This window comes from Bos indicus x Bos taurus, chromosome 11 (assembly GCF_003369695.1).
Source record: "Bos indicus x Bos taurus breed Angus x Brahman F1 hybrid chromosome 11, Bos_hybrid_MaternalHap_v2.0, whole genome shotgun sequence".
NCBI lineage: Eukaryota > Metazoa > Chordata > Mammalia > Artiodactyla > Bovidae > Bos > Bos indicus x Bos taurus.
This window is the reverse complement of record NC_040086.1, coordinates 29,528,968-29,553,619: the sequence shown is the minus strand read 5'-3', so window position 1 is coordinate 29,553,619 and position 24,652 is coordinate 29,528,968. Positions and strand designations below refer to the sequence as shown.

The 24,652-nt window shown below is 38.5% G+C and overlaps 1 protein-coding gene across 1 annotated transcript in view; it reads right to left on the bottom strand.

The window, feature by feature from the left end:
• MSH2 (mutS homolog 2) overlaps positions 1-24,652 on the bottom strand; it is an 80,158-nt gene that overhangs the window by 54,544 nt on the left and 962 nt on the right. The window contains exons 2-6 of the mRNA XM_027555197.1: positions 18,748-18,902; positions 14,648-14,926; positions 13,640-13,786; positions 10,750-10,899; positions 9,946-10,079 (exon numbers count right to left, since the gene is read on the bottom strand). Of these exons, the coding sequence (XP_027410998.1) occupies positions 9,946-10,079; positions 10,750-10,899; positions 13,640-13,786; positions 14,648-14,926; positions 18,748-18,902 (865 nt within the window). The remainder of the gene's footprint in view (positions 1-9,945; positions 10,080-10,749; positions 10,900-13,639; positions 13,787-14,647; positions 14,927-18,747; positions 18,903-24,652) is intronic.

The window sequence follows — 24,652 nt, the reverse complement described above, 5'->3', positions numbered from 1 at the left end:
GGAAAAGTTCCATAACACTGTGATATAAGCAGTATCTAATCAGTTAATATCCAAATCTCATTATTGGGACTCCATTGATATTGACACATTACTGCACATGTAAACAATGATCTTTAATGAAACAAAATTACAATTCAAGAATGCTGCCAAACCCAGTATTTATCAGAAAATCTTATAAATTCAAAATGCAGTCTAAAATTACCATATGACAGTACAAAGCCAAAATTTTCTAATTAAAAACTGAACTAAGTTTACTGCTTCCCAAAATCAATAAATTAAATCTTAGTTTCCAGAACTATAAAACATGCAGCTAATATTGCTTTTATAATTAATTGGAGTTAGTGGCTTTCCATTTTTTTCCCTGTAATCCACTGCAAGAAATATACTTTTACACCATGACCCAGAACACCCATGCACAGATGCTGTAGTGGGCAAAACACGCTACCTCAAAACATGCCATGCTAGTGTCTGTAAGGACTACTTTGGTCCGTAAGGACTATTTTAAGTTAAGAACAACTGAAAGGAAGCAAAAACAAAGAAAGCTCTTTGCCTGTCCTTATACAACCAAAAGCAGGACATGGATTTACACAGGTGCCCCTCCCCCACACTTCTTCTTTACCAGGAAGGACAACAATTAAACTCAAATTTAGACCCTTGTCACCCTGGCGATGGCACCAGAGGAACCTATGTAACCCTACCAACTATCTTTTATCGACCGTTAGCCTCCCATACATTTACCTTCCCAGTATGTAGCCTAGAAACCCAAAGTCCTTCTCCTTTGCCTTGTCACTTCTTTGAAAATGTATTGTTCCTTTGCTAAGGTGCTATATAAGCCCAAGTTCTAGCTAACCCTAGAGTTACTCATCCTGGAGTGCTCCCAAGCATAAACTTCTGTTTGTTTTCTTATTAATCTGTCTTTTGTCAGTCTAATTCATAGGGTCACAGCTGAAGAATTAGGAGAGTAGGAAATTAGGAAAGAGAATAATTATTTAGGAAGAATTAGGAAAAAGGAATTTTCCTCCCTGACAACATATAATTAAAATAGGTTTCACAAGACAAAACTCTTACTAGATGTGGTGCACTCTTTTATTTTGTATTTAACTTTTCAAAAATGCTGTTTATCACCTGGCTACACTAATTTCACAACCTACCAGTGGCTCACAATATGCAGTTTGAAAAACTATATTGTAGATAGTATTGAAGTATTAATAACAGCTGAAAGGTAAACTTCAAAAGGTAGGCCGTGGGCACAGCCAATGATCCTAGGTTTAGAACACTATCAGATGAATAACCATTTTCCTTTAATCCTCAAATTACAAAGAAACAGGGAAAGGAATCAAATGAGTTTTCTAAATTTCTTTTTTTCTGATCTCTCCATCAACATTTACAATTCCTGCATCATCATCATGTTCATCTAGCATGTCATATAAAGGAAAAAATACACTGCTTCTGGAGTAGCCATATAATGACAAAGGATATTAAAGCAAGACTTCACAACCTTGGTGATGTTGACATTTAAGCTGGATAACCCCTCTGTACTCGATGAACAGTGGGTTTGAGTAAACTCCAGGAGTTGGTGATGGATAGGGAGGCCTGGCGTGCTGCAATTCATGGGGTCGCAAAGAGTCGGACATGACTGAGCGACTGAACTAAACTGAACTGAACCCCTCTGTTGCGAGGTATTGTTATTCTGTGCAGTTTAACAGCATCCCTGAATTTTACCCACTACCCTCTTCCCAGACTAGCAATTCAAAGACGTCTCCAGACACTGCTAAATGTCCCAGAGGAGGCAGGGCGGGGGAGGGGGATAGCCCCTAGCTAAGAGTCACAGGATTAAAAGATTTTGAAGTAAAAAAAATAAAAAATCAGCTTTTAAAAGATGAAAATAAAGAGAAAAACAACAAACTCTATAGAATGTCAAGATAGTTGCGAGGGAGTTGGTAGTAGATATATTCACTGTGGCAAATGCCAAATTAGTGGGAACATGATTGCTGCCAAACTTGTATTGTGAACCAGTCACAGCCTGTATGTACAAACAGAATAATTCGGGCACTTACTGCTCCAGAAAAGACTTCTCTGGCTTGTTTGTACTCTAGATTTTAACAAATAAAACTGAGTTAAGGGATGCAACCAGATCACACGGTCCAATAAGGCAAACTTGGGCCTTCGCAGCTAGTTCTCTGGCTCTAGCTGGGCTTCTCTGAGTTTGGTCCAAGATCACACACATCAAAATCACTTGGAGGTGGGTCCAAGGTGGGACCCACCTGTGACACTGCAATGAATGAGTTTCTCAGGTGATTCTTCTGCAGGCAACTGTTTGAAAAAAAGTCTGAGTCCTAAATGTCACAAGAAATTTCTGAGTTCTCATGATAAAGCAGGAAGAGAAGTTTAAGGGGGTCAGGAAAAGGATGAAAGTAACCTGATGCTGGATGACCTACCTCATGTTTCTTTTTTTCTTCTCTTTCTAAAACTCGTGTATCCTTAGGCTACTCTCCGTAAATGGTAAGAATACTCTTGGAGAAGATATTTCCTTTCTTTTTTTTTTTTTTTATTTAACTTTTTTTGCCACACCACACAGCATGTGGGATCTTACTTCCCCAACCAGGGGTCCCCAATCCACACCCCCTGAAGTGGAAGCATGGAGTTTTAACCCCTAGATTACCAGGGAAGTCCTATATAGAGAAGATATTTCTGATCAAGACTCTCCCTATGATTCTTTACTGTTCTATGAAATATCTTATCACTGTTTCCTCTAAACCTGATCACAGAATCTTCAGTAACCAACACTGCTCAAGAGCATAAAACCCCATAGAACAGAGAGCCCAGAAATAAACCCACACACCTGCGGTCAATTAATCTTCAACAAAGAAGCAAGAATACACAATGGGAAAAAGAAAGTCTCCTAAGCAAGTGGTGCTGGGCAAGTTGGACAGCTGCATGTAAATCAATGAAACTAGAACACACGGTCACATCACACACAGAAATAAACTCAAAATAGCTTAAAGACTCAAATATATGACATGAACCATTAAACTCCTCCAGGAGACTGTAAACAATAACATTCTCTAACATAAATCCTACCAATGTTTCTTAGGTCAGTCTCCCAAGGCAGCAAAAATAAAAATTAACAAATGGAACCTAATCAATCTTATAACCTTTTGCGTGGCAAAGGAAACCATAAACAAAATGAAAAGACAACCACAGACAGACTGGGTAAAAACTTTGCAAACAATGTGACCAACAAGTGCTTATTTTTCAAAATTTACAAACAGCTCATATACAACTAAATAACAAAAAACCAAACAACCCAATCGAAAAATGAGCAGAAGACCTAAGTAGACATTCCTCTAAAGAAGACATACAGACAGATGGCCAACAGGGACATGAAAAGATGCTCAACATCACCAATTATTAGAGAAATGCAAATCAAAACTACAGTGAGGTACTACCTCACACACTGGTCAGAATGTGCATCACTAAAAAGTCTACAAACAAATGCTGGAGAGAAAAGGGAACCTTCTACACCATTGGTGGGGATACAAGTTGGTGCAGCCACTTGGAAAACAGTATGGAGGTTCCCCAGAAAACAAAAAATAGAATTACCATATGATTCAGCAATCGCATTCCTGGGCATATACCCAGACAGAATTAAATAATTCAAAAGGCCCCACGCACCCTTATGTGCACAGCAGCACTGTTCTCAATAGCCAAGACATGGACCTAAAGGTCCATCCACAGATGAATGGATAAAGAGGTGGCGTGTACGTACGTGTGTATGTACACACACACACACACACACACACACACACACACACACAATGGAATACTACTCAGGCATTAAAAAAGAACAAAATAATGCCATTTGCAGCAACATGGATGCAACCAGAAATTAACATACTAAGTCAGTCAGAAAGAGAAAGACAAATACCATATGATATCACTTACATGTAGAGTCTAAAATATGACACAAACGAACCTATCTACCAAACATAAACAGACTCATGGACATAGAGAACTGACTTGTGGTGGCCAAGGGGAAGAGGTGTTAGCAGATGTAAGCTATTACATATAAAACAAGGTCCTACTGTATAGCAAAGGGAACTGTATTCCCTATCTGATAATAAACCATAATGGAAAAGAATATAAAGAAATATAAAACTGAATCACCTTGCTGTACAGTAGAAATGAACACATCATAAATCAACTGCAATAAAAAAAAAGGAACATAAAGTTCCAGTAAGAGTATTAAGAAGTAAAACAGCGAGAGAATGAAAAAGCTTCTACAACACATAGGACAAGGCAAGATACACAGTCCCCTCAGTCTTTGGTCTGGGTCTCATTAAAAGTCTAATAAATTGCTAGTTTCACAAGTCTATTCAATAAGCCATTTCAGAAATAATTATAGTATTAGTTTATGTTCTGGCTAACAGGTTTTTTTAAAAAAGACTGCTCTACTGTTTCCATGACAATGCCATTTTCAAATCACAATTTCAGAAGTACCAAAGTTACTGTTGGCAAAACAAGGTATACTTGTCAATCCTACTCAAAATTACTTAGCTGTCACAATCTGATACATTAATTTTCAAACTGACTAGAATATAAGATCATTTTGGGGGTCAGTTCATCTCTAAAATTTCAAAAGAATTATAAAATTAGTCGTGAAATTTTTGATATTTTAAATTCACCATTCTTTCCATCCTTTAAAACCACCATTTCTGATCTCACTGTAAGAATAATTGGCTGGAATTTCACAACAGTATATTTATATAGCTGAGAATAAATTTGGTACCTAAAGAACTACAAGATTGTGTCTCTTCTTTATCTGTTCTTTACATGGTTTAATACAGACAGCACCACTCAATCTGCGACGTAGGGTTGAGAAAATTAAAAAAGAAAAAAAAAAGGCCAAACATATAAGAGAGGAATATGCTTTCAAAGAACATTGAATCTAGTGAAGAAGGACATGTCTGTTCTTACAGTTAGTGCTGAATAACAAATGAGATGTAAAATGCAACAAAATGTGATACAAGAAAGCAGAGAACTCCCATTGGAGCTTGGGAACCACATTTTGATCTCCACTATCTCCCAGAGTTGCTCAAATTCATGTCCATTGAGGTAGTGAAGCTGTCTTATCTCATCCTCTGCCGCCCCCTTCTCCTTTTGCCTTAAATCTTTCCCAGCATCAGGGTCTTTTCCAATATTCTGAAGAGTCAGGATTTAAAGAGATAGGATTTTGAGGAAAATACTTGGGAAGGAATGGTGGAGCAGCAACAGCAGAGACTTGGTGGGAGAAGAATACAGGACACAATAGAAGAAAACTGAAGGAGAGAATAGAAAAAAAAAAAAAAACAAACTGTAACCAGAAGCAAAATGAAAATGTTGCCTTTGGAAAGGAAAGAGTACTATTTCCTCTTGTGAGACAGAACCAGGGAATAGAAAACTGAAAATATAGATACATTTTGAGACTGTAAGAATCAGGGAGGAGATCATCTGTTTAAGTGTAGGAGAATACAAAATGCTGCGCTGGTCACTGTAATAAGTCATGTAACAAAAGTGACACCAGGTAGCAGTGAAAGCTAGATAGCTTGAAAAGGACAGTGGATTCAATTTGCATTGTGTGACCTCTCCAGCAGCTTTTAATAGAGAAAGAGGGGCCAGTGTGACAAAGGGCCAATGGGGCAAGAATTCTATGTCCCCCATGAAAGCACTGGAAAAAGGGTTGCCTTTGTGGTACAGGCTGGATAGGAAGGCAAATAAAATTCAAAGGGACTAGCAGATCAGTCCAGAAAAACCAGAATAAGGGGTTTCACTAAACCTGATCTGGAAGCAGAGAAAACAGTGGTGGGAAGGCAGTGGAGTGACAGCCCTCCTGTTTGTCCTGAGGCCAGAGCAAAGCTCTGCTGCTTCAAAGAAACTGCACTCACCGTATGACCTCCAGACCTGTTTCCACACAACACTCACTACTAACTGAAGACATCCTTGCACAAAAGGATACTTAACATAACCTGGAAAGAAATGTAGGTCTAAGTCTGAATACAACCCCGGAAGTACACTGCCTCAAGAAGCAAGATATACTATCACATAAGCACCACCACCATTTCTACATTTACAGGAACTACTTTTACTTGGAGACATATTTCAAATAAAACTGCTATTAAATGTCATATAAAAATAATATTAAGCTAGAAGGCAATAAGAATACCAGATTCAACATGTGCAAGTGGTATCATCAGCAACTTCATGAGTGAACTATGTCATATGCTAACATATATTCGATGTTCTTTAAAGAAGTCTAACAACAACAAAAAAAAAGGATAACTCATTAAGGCTTCACATAAATCTATGGAAAGGCAAAAAGCAAAAAAAGTCCTAAAAAATTAAAACTAATGGTAACAGTCCTAGTGCCACGTGAAAACCTGAGGACTCTTAATAGTAACACAGACAGTATTCTTGCTATAATTCCTAATTTGACTATTAGGAAGAAATACCCAGAAACTCACTTCTTAAAGGTAGTAACATACCAATTCTCACTGGAGATTAAAGTACTTAAGCCATTGCTGCTGCTGCTGCTGCTAAGTCGCTTCAGTCGTGTCCGACTCTGTGCGACCCCATAGATGGCAGCCCACCAGGCTCTCCCGTCCCTGGGATTCTCCAGGCAAGAACACTGGAGTGGGTTGCCATTTCCTTCTCCAATGCATGAAAGTGAAAAGTGAAAGGGAAGTCGCTCAGTCGTGTCTGACTCCTAGTGACCCCATGGACTGCAGCCCACCAGGCTCCTCCGTCCACGGGATTTTCTAGGCAAAAGTACTGGAGTGGGGTGCCATTGCCTTCTCCGACTTAAGCCATTAGCTAGCTATAAAGTATTGCCAGTGCAAATAGGTTTTAATGAATGGAAAAATGAGCATTACCACACATAAAACGATTCCACAGGTTTAACTTAAAAGCCAAAATAGTACATTTCATTTCTGATGTTAAAATTCAACTTGGATCAAATTAAACACAATTGATAGAAGCAAGAAATACAGTACAGCGATGAAAGGCTTGGGCTCTGGAGTCAGGCCAGACAGGAGCCAGTCTCCACCACCTCTCAGCTAATGAACGTGAGATACTTAGCAAAGTGCCAGGCAACCAGTCTTCTCTTCCTCCTAAGAGCCTGACAACGACTTAAAAGCAATCCTATTTTCATTGTTATTTCTGAACCTATCACTGGGCTACAGCTCTGGAATAGATGTATCCATCAAACTCAAAGATCTAGTCACGACTGTTCCTCTGTCTGCTCTAGTAAAAATAGAAAACAGAAATCTTTGCTTTCCTTAACAGAATTCCCTGCACAGCCACACACTTTAACTCCTCACTTAGTTTTAAAAGGGTGGAGTAGAGATTTCCACCACCTCTCTGCTAGAAAATCACTGCAAAACAGTGACAGTAAGAACAAAAGCTTGATTTGATATGCAGCTCTGAAGAAAAACCCATCTTAATCTTAAATGCTTACAGAGGGAGGCAATGAGAACCCCAGCAAGGCATAAACTAGAAGCATGAGGTATCACAGCAGGTGGAACTGAGAAAGGCTATTTAACAAAAAGGAGACTGTCCCAACAGAAGTCTGCCTTAAGGAGTATAACTTTGTCTTCCTGCTCTGTGGAATTTCAGCATTGGGCCTTGAAAACCACAGACCTTCCTAATTGCTGGTAAAAAAAAAAAAGAATCTCCCCAAGGTAAAAAGGAGAAAGTATTTCCTCATCCTACAGGTGCAGAAAAGCAGATCATGATCTGAGTCAGAAAGCCATTCTCGCAAATCGTATTCCTAATTAGTCAGTCTTGTAAGGGTATCAGATTTTGGAAATTATTGCTATGTCCTATGAAAATAACCTTTAATTATAGCCAAAAAATTAATTTGGGTATCTTGCCTTCTAAATAGCTTGTTACTCTCGTAACAGTAAGTGATGTCTCAGGTTTTTGAAGGGTCCAAATACAAGCACACTCTAGCTGTTAAACCAGAAGAGGACCACTGACACGCGCTCTGTCCCTACAAGCCCAAAGTTAAAATGCAACCAATGACCCAGAGCATGGGACTTAAACTACCTATCACTTCAGAAACAACAAAAAGATGAGGGAGAATGGATATAAACTTCTACTTGTGCAGGCACAGACTTTCCATGGAAGGATACTCAAGAATCTGATTAAGACCAGTTGCTCCCAGGGCAAGTGTTGGCAATTCACACAGAGTACAGTAAGAAATGTGTCCCTGCTGCTGTGCAGAGGCCCTGAGGAAGGGAGTCCTAGGAAACCGGGAGATAGGAGCAAGAAACTCAGCACTGTATATCCTTCTGTTCCGTTCGACATTTGACTTATGTAAACGTAGTTAGTCACAAATAATTAAAATAAAAACCTGTAAACTGCCTTAATTACTTGCAAATATCCAATCCTTCCTATTTCTTATTTTGTTACTAAATCCCACTCTTCTTCTCCAGCAAGCCTGGCTTCAGGAAGTTATCTTAGCATTTCTAAACTTCCATATTTTCAATGATATATCAACATACCCACAATTTGCTGACTTCATGAGTTATTTTTATTGTAAGACCCTTTAGAATCCACAGGATCAATGCTTAGCTTGGTAATTATCTGCAGAGTGTCTTATGATACTGATCAACTATTTTATGTTTGCCTGGCATATATATATATAGTCCCAAATAGTCAAGGGATCATCACACTTTTTGGATACCATCAGAATTCAGTAGGTAGACAACAAATTCTTGAACAATCTGACAACATCAAATCTATAAAATTACTGACTCTCTTTTATCTATTCCGACAATATATCTAATTTACCAAACTGAAAATGTTAGGTCTACAATAAGGTCATTGAAATAACCTAATTATTGAAAAAGGTAAAGTATATCCAATCAATAAAATATTATGAATTTATAAAAAATGCTGAATATGAACATAAAACAGCAACACTAAAAAATGCTTATGTAATAGAAGCGCAAGTGGGAAAAAAACTAGGACACAAAACTATATTAGGATTACAACTGTGTTTTTAAAAACTATCAAACATTAAGAGTGAACTATATAAAATTATTTTACTTATATGCAGTTCAAAAACAGGTACAACTAATTAATCTATGAGGCTAGAAAGACAGTTATTACCCTTGAAGTGAGGAGAGGCAGTAACTGTAAGGATAACTGAGAAGGGTTTTGGGGATACCAGTTATGTTGTTTCCTGACTTATGTGTTGTTACCAAGGTATTCACTTTGTGAAAACCCATCAAATTGCACCTTTAGGATTTGCGCTTTTATGTGTATTACACTTCATTTAAGTGTTAAAACTTGTATCTAAAACAAAAGATAAAAATAAAACATACTCCAATGCTACTCACATTATATGCAGGAGTATTATATCGTTTTTTATTCCCTCAATTTTAAAGATTTTCTGAAATATGTTTAGGCTGCCTTAAATTTTTTCTAGAATAATAAAGAGTAAGTGCTTCCTTTGTGCCAGACCTTGTTCAAAGTACTTTAAATACATGAAATCATCTAATCCTCATAGCAACCCTAAGGAGGAGGTGTGTTATCACCGTCATTTTAAAAGGGAAGAAACTGCCACCCTGAGGTTCAATAATACCCAGTATAACACAGCATCTAAGTGGAAGAGCTCAGTACGAACCAAGGTAAACTGGCTCCAAAGCTCCAGTGCTCTGGGACATTATACCTACACCACCTCTCTAATAGAAGTTTACCTTTTCATAGTGAAGGGTAAAAACATAATCAAGAAAATAAGTTAATCAATCTAAATCACCACTACTCTACTACTTTATTAACTTTCTGTGCAGTTAGATGCTAAAATATGGGTACAAAATTGCATGTTGTAATAAGTGGTATAAGCATATGGGGTGACTGGAAGTTAGTTTACAAAAGTGTACACTTTTTTTTTTTTTAATATACCTCTCTTCTATTCTGTTCTTGTCCATAAGAGGCTGCTTAATCCACTGGTTAACCAGTCTTTGTCCTTGAGGAGTTTTGCATTTATTGAGCAATGCAGCCAGAGACTGAGAACCAGAAGTATCTTCAACAGAACCCTAGTAAACAAAAATAAAATAGGAAAGTGGCAGGCTCATTAGTGACCTTACTATGCCATGAAAAAGGATTACTTAATTTTAGAACAAGAACACTTAACATTGGGTACTCCCTGGTAGTCCAGTGATTACGAGTCTAAGCTCTCAGTGCCAAAGGCCTGGGTTCAATCCTTGCTTGGGGAATTAAAATCCCACAAGCCTCATGGGAAAAAAAAAAAAAAACCCTTCACTCCCCAAACTTGTTACAACAACACAAAACTTAACGTTCTTCAAATATTAAACTGAAATGTACACAGAAGCTCCTTATCTGAAAATCAGACTTTTAACATAATCTGATTTTTTAATTTTAATCTGATTTTTTGCTGTATATTTTTCCCCAAAACAACAACACTTTATAATTACTGCAGTTTTAGACATAAAACTTCTTAAAATATAATTTTTAAAAACTGCTGTTAATACACAATTTACTGATAAAGTCAGGACAAATTATATTTATATAGTTTGCAATTAGAAAAATACAGTAATTCAAAACTACTTAAGTATAATATTTCAAAATATTTAAGCTCCTTATTAAAAGTCTTATATTCAAAAAAAATAAAATAAAATAAAGAATAAAAGTCTTATATTCTATATACAAAAGCAAATATTTTTAACTGATGTATTTTTTTTTTACCTGGAAAAGGTTAAGGGCTCTCACTGCTGCAATATCCAATTTCATGTACTGGCTGAAGTCAAAAGTAGTCAGTTCAAACTGTCCAAAGTTTGAGTCATCTGATAAGAGTTCTAAAAATTTGATTACTGCAGACAAGGAAGAAACTGCAACCTAAGATTAAGAATTTAAAAGAAAAGATGGCTATCACTAGAATTCTAGAGATTTTTTTAAAAAAACAAATGGTAATATGAAAATAAATTTCAAACATCATTTTTCCTGGTATTTTTTTCCCAATTCAAACCAAGAAAATCAGACAAAGTTTAAATAAACCTTAGACTAGAAAACGATTTTCAGGAAGTGAAAACTTACTGTAATAGCAACACTATTTATAATAGCCAAAAGGAGAAATTATGCTATTGTCCAAGAGAAAAAAGGGTAAAGCCTGGCATGTTCACACTGCGGAATACTACAACAACAACGACATCCAACAATAGATATAAGCACAAACAATCCACTACAACAGGTCACAGTACAGATTACCTCACAAACATGGCACTGAATAAAGGAAATCACAAGACACGATCTTTATGAGTCCATTCATATTAACTACAAAAATAGACCAAACTAATTCATACTGTCAGAGGTACTAATGGAGGTTAACAAGCGGAAGAAAACATAAAGAGGGTCTTATGATCCCGGTACTATTCTGTTTCATGGGTGCTGGTTATGTGGGTATTTATAATTCATAAAAATTTAGTTATACACTTATGATACATATACTTCCTTGTATATATATTTAAATAAGAAATAACTGTCTATATTGCTACTATAACATAATAACATAAAGAAGCTAAGGACATTAAACTGATAGCCCAATGAAAATTCTACTTATATTTGGTACCAAATTCATTGTGAAGGTGCGTATGTTTCATAATTGATAACACAGTCATCTATCTGCCTCTGCCAAATATATAAGAATCTCCTGTTACGTCACCGTCAGGGACAGATGGTAACAATTTTTAGTAGCTCTAAGATGCTTGTGTGCATGGTCAGTTGCTTAGTCATGTCTGACTCTTTGCAACCCCACAGACTGTAGCCCACCAGGCTCCTCTGGCCATGGAAATATCCTGGCAAGAATACTGGAGTGGGTTGCCCGAGTCCTCCTCCAGGGGCTCTTCCCACCCAGGGATCAAACCTGAGTCTCCTGCATTAGCAAGTGGATTCTTTACCACTGAGCCACCTGGGAAGCCCTCAGTAGCATCTTCCAATTTTCAACACTACAGTAATTTTCTCTAATACAGCTTTTCCTTGACTTACGAGGTTACATGCCAATAAGCCTATCATAAATAGAAAATGCATTTAATATCGTTAACCTACCGAACATCATAGCTTAGCCTCATCTGCCTTAAATGTGCTCAGAACACATTAGCCTATGCTAAGTCACTTCAGTCGTGTCTGACTCTGTGCAACCCCATAGACAGCAGCCCACCAGGCTCCCCCGTCCTTGGGATTCTCCAAGCAAGAACACTGGAGTGGGTTGCCATTTCCTTCTCCAATGCATGAAAGTGAAAAGTGAAAGTGAAGTCGCTCAGTCGTGTCCGACTCTTAGCGACCCCATGGACTGCAGCCTACCAGGCTCCTCCGTCCATGGGATTTTCCAAGCAAGAGTACTGGAGTGGGGTGCCATTGCCTTCTCCGACATTAGCCTATAGTTGGGCAAAATCACCTAACACAAAGCCTACTTTATAATATAGTTTAATAACTCAAAATTTATTGAACACTGTACTGAAAGCAAAAAATAGAATGGTTCTATGGGTACAGCATGGTTGTAAGTGTATCAGCTATTAAACCCTGTAATCCCACAGCTGACAGAGCTGCTGCTCTCTGCCCACCAACACAAGAAAGCTGCACCAAATATTGCTAGCCCAGGAAAAAGCCTAAATTCAAACTATGGTTTCTACTGAATAAATATAACTTTTGCAGCATTGTAAAGTTAAAAAAAAAAATCGACAGTTGAACCATAAGTCAGGGAATGTCTGTACTGGGATTATTACTCATACACAATGGCTTTTCATTCTGTCACACAAAGAAAGTAAAACAGATAAACTTAGTTTATAAGGATCAAACTATTATGTGATAAGTAATCACTGTAAAATCATGATATAATAATAGTCTCAGTTTATTCTGGTTTGAAGTCAATTTTGAAAATTATAAGCAGCTATAACTTGCTCTTATTTAAATATACAAATTTCTATTTTACTTGTCAGTGATCCACTGACATAACCATTTGAAATAACCATTCAAAAAGGTTTCTAATATTTTACATAAAAATATAACTCCCAAACCATACTTTCTTCAAAGATTTGAAAAATTGAAAATAAACTTCAACCATTGTGTGCATGTTCATATCTAACACTGAACACAAGCAGTGCCAATTTTTGAGCCAAACTGTTTAAATGTAACATTTATTTTGCAATTACTATGCACTGTGAATATTTCCATCCTTATTACTTTCTAATCTCCGCAACAATCCTTTAAGACATAATGAAGCTGAAGTAATTTATTAAAAACCTCACAGATCCTATATTATAAAACTTTAATAGTACCAACTATCTCACCAACCTACCTACGTGACTATCTCACCTGCTTAGCTGACAGTAATCAGGCTCTTTCTGGTGAAACCAGTAAAACAATAATCTCTTCCTCACCCCAAGGATATATGTTGTGTAAATATAATGAAGTTATATTTAAGATTATGTTTGAATTTTTCTAGTCATTTTCACAAACTTCACCACAGATTAAACTAAGCTTAAAAATCAGTGATCCATTTTAGTCTTTGAAATATAGATGACAGAAGCAGCCTTGTAAACATCACTATTCAGGGGTAAATTCACATTTGTAACCCACGTACCTGGTTCTCCATTTCTGGCAACACAGCACTATTCACCTGTTCTCCCTTCTTGCCTTTCAGCAACCGGTTGAGGTCTTGATAAATATCTTTTGTGGAAAAGTCAGCTCTTTTTCTTTCTGTGATCAAAATTCCTCCTCTCTGAATAACCTGTTTTACAGGAAATATTTTAAATTACTAGGAGAACAGCAATACAGAAAGTTGTGCCACTGACAAATATAAAGTAACAACAGTTTAACAAACAGCTTATTAACCCACATTATATTGTTACACAACAATACATGAAGAAAATGTTGGTAACATGTATTTTAAAAATATATAAATAAAATGTTCGTGGAAATCCAAAATTAGGCTTACATGAAGCTTTCAAAAAATAGTCTCAGTAGTAAAAACTATCAACAGAATGATACTCGGGGAAAGTTGCCTAGATACTATTTATGCTAAAAATGCCCATCACAGATTTGCTAACTCTCAAGTAGTTCTTATCGTATTTGAGGCTCACAAGAAGAAAAGAATCCTTAAAAATCTAAAATAATAAACCAGATACGTATACAAACAACAAAATCAGAACTTTGCTAAAATAGAAGAATCAGAAAAATAAAAGAGGCTAAAGTTCTACTCAAACTATTAAGAAATAAATAATCCTGAAGAACTGGATCTTATTTGTTACATCCATGCTAAATATGGGCATAGTTTTTTATTTTTAAAGGCCCTACATCACCTCTTCCCGACCCTGCATCCCTCAACTGTGAAAGCACTTCTTTTATTAACTGTGATCCCTTTAAGATGACATTCAGTTCAGAAGGAAAGAGAGGAAGGGGGGAGGGGGAAATGATCTGAGGGAGAACAAGTCTTAAGGAAAAGCTGGAAAGTCCTAATAAGATACAAAGTTTCTGTCAAAATATGTTGAAAGGGTTCTGACTTTTAAATTTTTCTTAAATAAAACAGTATCATGTTACTTTAGAGGCATTCCCAGCCTTGGATTCTCTATCATAGACTCCATTCCCTTACCTGCCTCAGTTTTCCCATGTCTCCAGCAGTCTCCCCTCCTGGCATAACACACTCCTTTGGTCCAATCTGAATCAGGAGAGCCTCCAGATTGGAGAACTGATCATTATCAGGGAACTCACACAGTCCCAGCTTCCTCTGTGTGGAGTCAACATACCCAACTCCGACCTGTCTTTGACCATCGACTGTAGACATTTTAACACCCACAACACCAATGGAAGCAGACATATCGTTGTTACCAAAGAGAATATCTTCAAACTGAGAAAGATTACCTGGAGAGGCCTAAGCAAAAATAAAGAGAAATTTTAAGAAACTGTTCAATGTACTTTAATATTTCACTAGCTCCCCACTCCAGTACTCTTGCCTGTAAAATCCCATGGATGGAGGAGCCTGGTGGGCTGCAGTCCATGGGGTCGCTAAGAGTCGGACACGACTGAGCAACTTCACTTTCACTTTCATGCACTGGAGAAGGAAAATGGCAACCCACTCCAGTGTTTTTGCCTGGAGAATCCCAGGGACGGGGGAGCCTGGTGGGCTGTCGTCTATGGGGTCGCACAGAGTCGGACATGACTGAAGTGATTTAGCAGCAGCAGCAAACAAAAATTACCCAACCTAGATGAATTTTATTAACATTTTCTTACCAAACAAAAAAATACTTATAACCATGTATTCCAATTAATATTACCATACTTTCTATAAAGTATCCCCCCTAATTTTCCATAAGAACACTTGGGCAAATCTCAAAACAGCAGTATCAAAAGTGATTTTCAAAAACAAAAAAAGTGCTTTTCAGTTTGAAATGTGGCAGCTAGGTTTACACTCACTCATTCATCAAGGAACCCAAAGGGATAACCCTCTCAATGGTATGCTTACATTTCTACAGTCTGCCAAACTACCTATTGGTTACACGTATTAGAATTTTCACTGAGTAGTTATATCACATATCGCATTATTAGCTTAAATATTAACCTTGGATACTCATGTCTCTATATCAATATATTTGTAAAACGCATATTGTTCTAGATCAATGATTTCCAAATAAAGGGTCTTTGACCTATTTTCAATATTTCAAAAAGATGAGAAATCTCTTTAAGAATATACAAGGCAACTAAAGGGCTTTTTTCTTTGCTTTTGGCTCTACTTGTGTCAATTCGGTGGGTTACAGCAGTTCAACATGATCAGAAGCTGACAGCTGCCTGTTAACATGAGGCATTTCTGGGGCAACTGACGGACCACAGTATGAAAACTGACATAGTTAGAAATAGTACAAATGAGCAGTGACAGCCAAACTTAGGCAACTCATAGGCATCAATAGTTCTTGGATGTCTTTAGCATCATAACAGTATCTTTTCACAATATGGTTCTGAATATACTGTAACTCTGTATGAATCGATTAAAATCTGGATCAAAAATGAAATGGAGGGACTTCCCCAGTAGTCCAGTGGTTAAGACTCTGAGCTTCCACCACAGAGGGCTTGGGTTCAATCCCTAGCTAGGGATCCTGAATGTCTCACTGCTACTGCTGCTGCTAAGTCACTTCAGTCGTATCCGACTCTGTGTGACCCCATAGACGTCAGCCCACCAGGCTCCACCATCCCTGGGATTCTCCAAGCAAGAACACTGGAGTGGGTTGCCATTTCCCTCTCCAATGCATGAAAGTGAAAAAGTGAAAGTGAAGTTGCTCGGTTGTGTCCGACTCTTAGGGACCCCATGGACTGCAGCCTGCCAGGCTCCTCCATCCATGGGGTTTTCCAGGCAAGAATACTGGAGTGGGGAATGTCTCACAGCTCAGCCCCCAAAAAGAAAATGTTATGGAAAACTGTTATCTGATACTCAAATTAAAAAGCACTGATTTACGTTTAAAAGCACAATCGTAAACACCATATTTTCACATACATACTTCAGATTTACACACAGGTTATGATGCATATCTTTAAAAAAACCTTCAAAAGTGAATCAATAGCTAATAAAGTTGAGTTTTTGACAGTCCTTGAAAATGGTAAGACTGGTAATCCCTGAACTAGATGGTACTAAGGTCCCTTCCTGCTCTGAACATACTACTGAGGACACGGGAAAAAAAGTCATTCACAGGAACTTCCCTGATGATCCAGTGGTTAAGACTCCAAGCTTCCACTGTGGATGACACCGGTCTGATCCCTAGGCAGGGAAATAAGGTCCCACATGCCACTTGGTGTGTCCAAAAGTCAAAAAAAAAAAAAAAGTCATAGAAGTCAACTACCCTAAATATCACTAATACTTTACAACAGAATCAGTAAGCTAAAAATTAAGATATATCAACTTTAGCAGCTTGTAAATCTGAACTTCTTAAAATGTCAGAATGAAGATACTACATTTTAACCTGATCAAGATACACACTTAATGTTTTTCCCCCCCGATCTAAAAGCTAGGAGTTAAAACAATTCATCTAAAAGGATTCTGATGACACAAAGGAGTGAGGTGTGAGGAGCTGATAAAACAGTTAATCACCTAAATTCATGATTCCACATTTTGGTGTTGTTACTAACTGAGCTCTGTGTAGAGTGAGATAGAAAAACATCATGTTTTGGTACCCTCAATTTTCTATTAAAATCTTTCAAGATGTAGGATAATACTTTTAAGTCCCACTTTTCTCAGTAAAGCAGCAATGAAAATTCTAAGGAAACTCCATCATAACATGTGTGTGTGTGCACACCCATGCTCAGTCATGCTCAACTCTTGGTGACACTATGGACTCTAGCCCACCAGGCTCCTCATCCATGGGATTTTCCAGGCAAGAATACTGGACTAGGTTGCAATTTCCTCCTCCAGGGGACCTTCCTGACCCAGGGATCAAACCCGATTCTCCCGCATTGGCAGCAGATTCTTTACTGCTGAGCCATTGAGGATAATACTCTCAGTTCCACTTTTCTCAGTAAAGTATCACTGAAAATTCTGAGGAAACTCCGTAACACAGGATGCTAAATTCTCTCAGATGTAATCTTCAGGAAATGTCTACATTTTCAAAGGTGGGGGGGTGTGGTGGTGGGAGGCAACATGGAAGGGATATTGAAGAGTATTATTCTTGGGGCAGCACCAACATCACATGTTTAAATATTGCACACACAAAAACTTTCATAGGCCTTTCAGGTCAGAAAACATCTTGAAAACCTTCTCATTTTATGTTTATAAAGAAACAGATACTGGAGAAGGCTGGGAAATCTGCCAAGATCACCCAGAGGAGAAAAGAAATGAGATGCACCAACTACAAGCCCAGAGCATTGTCCCTCGCTTACCACGTTTATTCCTTTGCAAGGATAAATCTCAACTCCCCAACATTTTAACCTTTATCCCGTATTTATGTGCATGTATTGGTTTAGTCACTAAGTTGTGTCCTACTCTTGCAACCTCATGGACTGTAGCCCTGTCCATGGAATTCTCCAGGCAAGAATACTGGAGTGGGTTGCCATTTCCTTCTTCAGGGATCTTCCTGACCCAGGAACTGAACCAGGGTCTCCTGCATTGCAGGCAGATCCTTTACTGACTGAGCTACAAGAGAATGTACTGTGTGTGAACAAAAACATGACTTTACAGACTAAAAATACAGTCTTCAAGTAAAACAAGCTAGCACAATCATCTCCATGAAGGCATTAGAAGCACATCAACAAGCCCTTCTAGACACACCTAGGAATGTGATCAGCATTAAACAAAGGTCCAGACTTTTAAAAATTACAGTCAAATGAAAGAGAAAGGAATACACAAAGAGCAAATACATTACAAATGTATATAAATGAGTTTCCCAGAACATGCTAATTGTGTGATATTACTTCAAAAACAGTAAAAATCAAATTTCCTTTAATGCTGGCATTCAACTTTACGTAAAAGCTATTAATTACTTGGGTTTCAGTGACAGTGACAAAGCTCAGAGTACTCATACTCATAAAGATTTACTGAATTTCTGAATTGCTATTAAACTGTGATTTTAAAAACCACATGCTAAAGAATATTAAAGTCTCTCAAAGGATTTTACTATCACAACCTGGCTAAAATATTAAAGCAACAGAGAATTCAATTTAATTTTTTTCTATTCTTAAAAACACAACTAAATTTAAAAGGAAGATAATTACCTTAAATGCCAAATACCAATCATTCTCCTTGGAGGCCTTATTTCCAGCTCTGTTCTTATAAACTTCAACTCTGTACTGACGAACTAGAAGAAGATCTTTTACAAAAGACTCAAAATTCATTTTACTAAGCACAACACTCTCCAGAGTCTTTGCTCCTAAAGAAAAATATTAAAAATACAGGTTACAGATTTCACGATTTAAAGTCATAAGCGTTCAAGACCTAACACAATGCCTCCCTCCAAGCTATGTTGTTTTCCCAGTAATTCATTCACTCAATAAACCTATTTCATGTCCCAGGGATTCTAGTAGATGAACGGTATAATACAGTGGATAAATACAGCCAGATGGCTGGATGGCATCACTGACTCGATGCACGTGAGTCTGAGTGAACTCCGGGAGTTGGTGATGGACAGGGATGCCTGGCATGCTGAGATTCATGGGGTCGCAGAGTCAGACACGACTGAGCGACTGAACTAACTAACATATCAAAATAAGAAATTAAGATTAAAAAAATGAATAAATATATATACAGCTGATGCTACTTTTTTCATCATCTGTTTTTAACAAGTTTGGATAAAAGTCTTATATAACAACTATTACAATAGTTATATATATAATAATAATACAATAGTATTTATATAATTTTTTCAGAAGGTCCATAAAATAAATTACTAATTATGATAAAATGTTCTGGTAACGTAGTTCAAAAATTGAAGGTTCAAAAGGTACATCAATTCACCACTGTCCCCTACACATTCCGTTTACCACCCCAGTGTTACCAGTTCATAGAATGTATTTCCAAACGCACGCACACACAGGCAAATATAAAGCACTGCTTTTTTTTCTTTTCTATAACTCCACACTATACATACTGTTCTCTTTTTTTTAACTTTGATATGGTAGTCTAAAAGATTGTTCCACCAGTACATAATCAGATTCTTTCTGTTACAGCTGCAACGTTTCAGTGACCCTCAGGAAGTTCTATAATTAATCTCTTAGTGATGGACATATAGGTTTTCCCAATTTTTGTTATTACAACAGGTTACATGAATAATCTTGCATGTGTTTCATTCTCTAAACATTAGAGTGTAACTGTGAGATAAAGTCCTAAAACTGGATTTTTTTCAAAGGATGATATGTGCGATTTTTATAAATATTGCCAGACTATCCCCCTTGGTTGGCTGTACCAATTAACGCCACCATCTGTAAAGTATTAATGCCATTTATTTTCACTATCCAGTCAACAGAGTTTTAAAACTTACTGGTCTTCATCTCACATCACCCGTTCTCAACTGGGGAAGATCTTGCTCCCCTAGTGGACACTATCTCTGTCTGGGGGCATCTAAGTTGTCACAACTGGGACAAGGGAGTAATAATGGAATCTAGTAGGGAGAGGAGGGGATGCTGTTAACCATGCACAGGCTAGCCCCTCACAGCAACAGATTAACTCTTTGGTCAAAAATATCAACAGTGCCAAAGTGAAGTGAAAGTGCAAATCGCTCAGTCCTATCTGACTCTTTGCGACCCCGTGGACTGTATGTCCATGGAATTCTCCAGGCCAGAATACTGGAGTGGATAGCCGTTCCCTTCTCCAGGGGATACTGCCAACCCAGGGATCGAACCCAGGTCTCCCACATTGCCGGAGGATTCTTTACCAGCTGAGCCACATATTACCTAATAGTCTTAGATGTATAGTCTTAGACTACAGGGTCTCATTTTAGTTTTGATTCATAAATAACAATGTCTTTACAAAATAAATAAAATCACCCGCACTATCAAATGGAATTATAACTCAATTTTCAAATAAAACAGTTAATACCAATTATTCACTTAAAGGTAATTCAGAATATACTTGTAGGGACTTCCCTGGTGGTCCAGTGGCTAAAACTCCATGTTTCCAATGCAGGGGGCCCAGGTTCACTCCCTGGTCAGGTGATTAGATCCCACATGCTACAATAAAAATCACCATTAAAACCCAGTGCAGTCAAATAAATTTCAAAAATAAAACTACAGAATATACATGCAGATTATTCTGACAAGTCTGGATCTTATGAGAGACTTAATCTAAATTTAACAATACATTGTATCAAGCACAAATATTAAATACAAATACAAATTAATTAAATGACAGAATACAATTATTTTGTACAGCAGGACACAGCTGATACTTTCAATATCATTTTACTAGTTACATAAGCAGTGGACAAGCACCCCCGCTGTCACAGACACCCTGAAAACGGGCTCAAATCTTGCTTCTCTAAAGTTATTCCCTAGAACATTTCTTATGATCTCATCCAGGACCAGGTACAGGGACCAGGTGGCTACCAAATGAGCAGAGAAAGCCAAAGGAAGAACACAACGGACAGATGACAAATGACTTCAAATGTGGGAACTGTGACAAAATGAGGAAAGCACAAGGTAAAAGGAAAAGCTGGACTCACTAGGTCAGAGGGAGCAGCCACTGGACTCAAGCCACTGCTAACCTGCCCAGTTTCCAACTACACAGAATTTTCAAAAGAAGCTCAAAATCTGAATGTTTTCATGAAACCACCCAATTTCTACAATATAGGCAATTAATTCAAACTTTTAAGAAAACATTATTTAGGTTGCCAGTTTTCGACTCAGCAAGTAAAACACAGCCACATTTTTACAGACTTGAATAGACTACCTTTCTTTACCTTGCATGTAGAAAGCAAGCTGCATGAAAATTACATCTACTCTGAATGTTACTCCTTCAGCAAAGCCTATACTCACATTCTCAAGAGGCATATGAGAGATATAAGGTCTACCCAGGCTGCAAGTCTCACTTCTCCCAATTAAGACTCACTCAGGACCAGAACTTCAGTGGAATGGTAGGCCCCATTTAAACTATTTCCTGTTTTTGCCTAGCACATAGGGTGACTAGGTAGTCACCTATCCCACCCATCCCACTTTGCCCAAGACTCTCCAACTTTCAGCACTGAAAGCCCAGCACCCCAGGAGCCCTCTTAGTCCCAATGCAAACCAGAACTATTGGACAACCTATTGGCTCATCCAGTTGAATACATAAGAAACATTATTTATGGACTTCCCTGGTGGCTCAGATGATAAAGAATCTGCCTGCAAAGCCGGACACATGGGTTTGATGCCTGGGTCAGGAAGATTCCCCTGGAGAAGGGAATGGGTAACCACTCCAGTATTCCTGCCTGAAGAATTCCATGGACAGAGGAGCCTGGTGGGTTACAGTCCATGGGTGGCAAAGAGTGGGATATGACTGAGCAACTAACACTACACTGAATATTATTCATATGATGAAATATTATCATAAAATTTGCTCTTGGAAAGCACTGAACCACAGTCAATACAAAATTAGAAAGGAATTTCTCCCAGAGATGTTTATAAACGCCACTGTAATTATCGGTCAACAACTTTCAATAAATAGAGCAATGAGCTTCAAAACAATGTTATATCATCCTTTAATTTAGAAGGCAAAACATAAAGTCCAACTCAGCAAAAACAATTCTGGGGAGAGAGGGAAAAAAACACTGGTCTGGCACATAATTCCGAAACAATTTTTAAATCAGCCTAGTAGGATGTGCCAGCACGCTTGTCTGGCCAGCACTGATTCGGAATTTGAATGCTTAGCACACATGAACAAGCACTCTCAGATCCACAAGCCCCAACACTCTCTATTATTACATCTATTTGCACATCAAAGTTATCTGCCTGGCCAAGGGCAGAGGCAGAGCAATCCTGTCTTTCTATAGACACACTCAACAGGAAAACACATTCACAACAGCACTGCCTTATTTTGGCTGTCTATCAAGCAGCATGAGGGATCTTAGTTCCCTGACCAGGGGTCAAACCTGTGTCCTCTGCAGTGGAAGCACAGAGTTCTAACCACTGGACCACCAGGAAAGTCCCCAGAGATTTCTTAAAAGTGGTGGGTCAAGAGGCAAATGAGGTGATTCCCCTCCCCCCAAGGCCTCTCACACTTCCTCCACTACTAATCTCCAGATAGGTTGTCAAACCATCTCCAAAGATACTGTTATCCTCCAAAGATACTACTTCTCTCAAACAAGTGACACACTGATGTGGCAATGCATTTTAAGTCTTATTTACAGATAAGCACCAGATGTATGGTTACTCTATGTTTCTGGTGAAGAGTTTGGCTGTATGCTTTAAGTCTGAAAACCAGGAAGAAAAACTGAAGGGGAGCTGGAAGAGAAAGCTACCCAGCCTCCATCTGGGACAGAAGAAAAACCTCAGCTTGGTACAAGATTCTCTGCCTCAAGAATAACTTGGAAGCCCCATCTTCATTCAGCTGATGACGTGTCTGCTACGGCCTGCAATGCGGGAGACCTGGGTTCAATCCCTGGGTTGGGAAGATCCCCTGGAGAAGGGAAAGGCTACCCAATCCAGTATTCTGGCTTGGAGAATTCCATGGACTATACAGTCCATGGGGTCGCAAAGAGTCGGACATGACTAAGCAACTTTCACTCACGTGTGGGCACTGTACCAGGGACTGGGATTCAGAGGCAGGGACTGGTAAGGAGACTGGTCCTAAGGCAGGGAACACCTAAGAGGGGCAGCTAACCAGGCAGCCTTAAGATGGGAGTCAAGAAAGGTTTCCAGGAGGAGATGCCTTCTAAGCTGAGTTCTGACAGCAAAAGAGACAAAGGATAAGGAACTTTGTTTTCTAAGGACTCAGATTTCTCATCAATAAATTGAAACTAGGTACTAACCCAACTAGCAGGTCTTTATTATAATAATGTATCACTAATTGTTTTAGAGTCAGAGAAAAGGAGCCAAAAGGATATGAAGACTAAATGCCAATAGAATGAACCAAAGAGAAGAAATGATCAACAGAATGCCATCTGTGAGAAGAGGAGATGCGATCCAGACCACAGCAAAAGGCTCCTCTCTTCACTGGCACAACAGGGAAGGAGAGAATGGATACAGATGACATTAAAAATATAGGTTCAAAAAATAATCCAAATATGGATCAACAAATGGATTAAATGAAGTATGGTACATCCATACAACTGGAATATTTGGCAATAAAAAGTAATGAAGGATTGATAACACAGATGAAACTTGAAAATGTTAAGTGAGAGAAGTCACTCAATACCAGTGTTTCTAGAGAGAGAGAAAGCAGATTTGTGGCTGCCAGTGTTTCGGAGGACTGTGGGGAGAGGGAAAGTTCCTGCTGACAGGTACAGGGTTTCTCAAGACTCAAGTGAAATTTAGCCTCTCTTGTAATGCCTCTTCTGCCGGGTACAGTCTTTGGCAACCCTGTCTCCGCCTCGTCTGTAACGTGTTCTGCAGCATCTTCTACAGGTCTTCAACTGGAATGAGATTTCTGCCTTGCTCTCCACTAAAGGGGGCTTCCCTGGGAGCTCAGAGGAATCCGCCTGCAATGTGGAAGACCCGGGTTCGATCTCTGGATTGGGAAGATCCCCTGGGAGGGCATGGCAACCCACTCCAGTACTCTTGCCTGGACAATCCCCATGGACAGAGGAGATTGGCGGGCTTCAGTCCATGGGGTCGCAGAGTCCTCAACAGGACTGAGCGACAAAGCCTAGCACATCCAGAGACTAAGCACACAAACATCCACTAGAGGGAGCTCTGTGAAGGTGGAGATACTGCCTCTTGATCTATGTACTCCCAGTGTCCAGAACCCTGCCTGACAAGGTAGCATTCAATAAATGTCTATCTGCTGAATTAAACATCTTTCGTCAGTAACATCCCATCTGCATATGGCAAAGGCAGGTCTAAAGCCTGCAACTCCTTACTCCTCCTAGAATGTTCATTCACAAAAGAGTCAGGGATAAAAGATTAAAATAAAACAAGATGTTTAGAACATCTAACTCACAAGGGGGTGAGAAGTTTGTAGTAGCTTTCCAGGGAGAGCTAATGCTAGAGA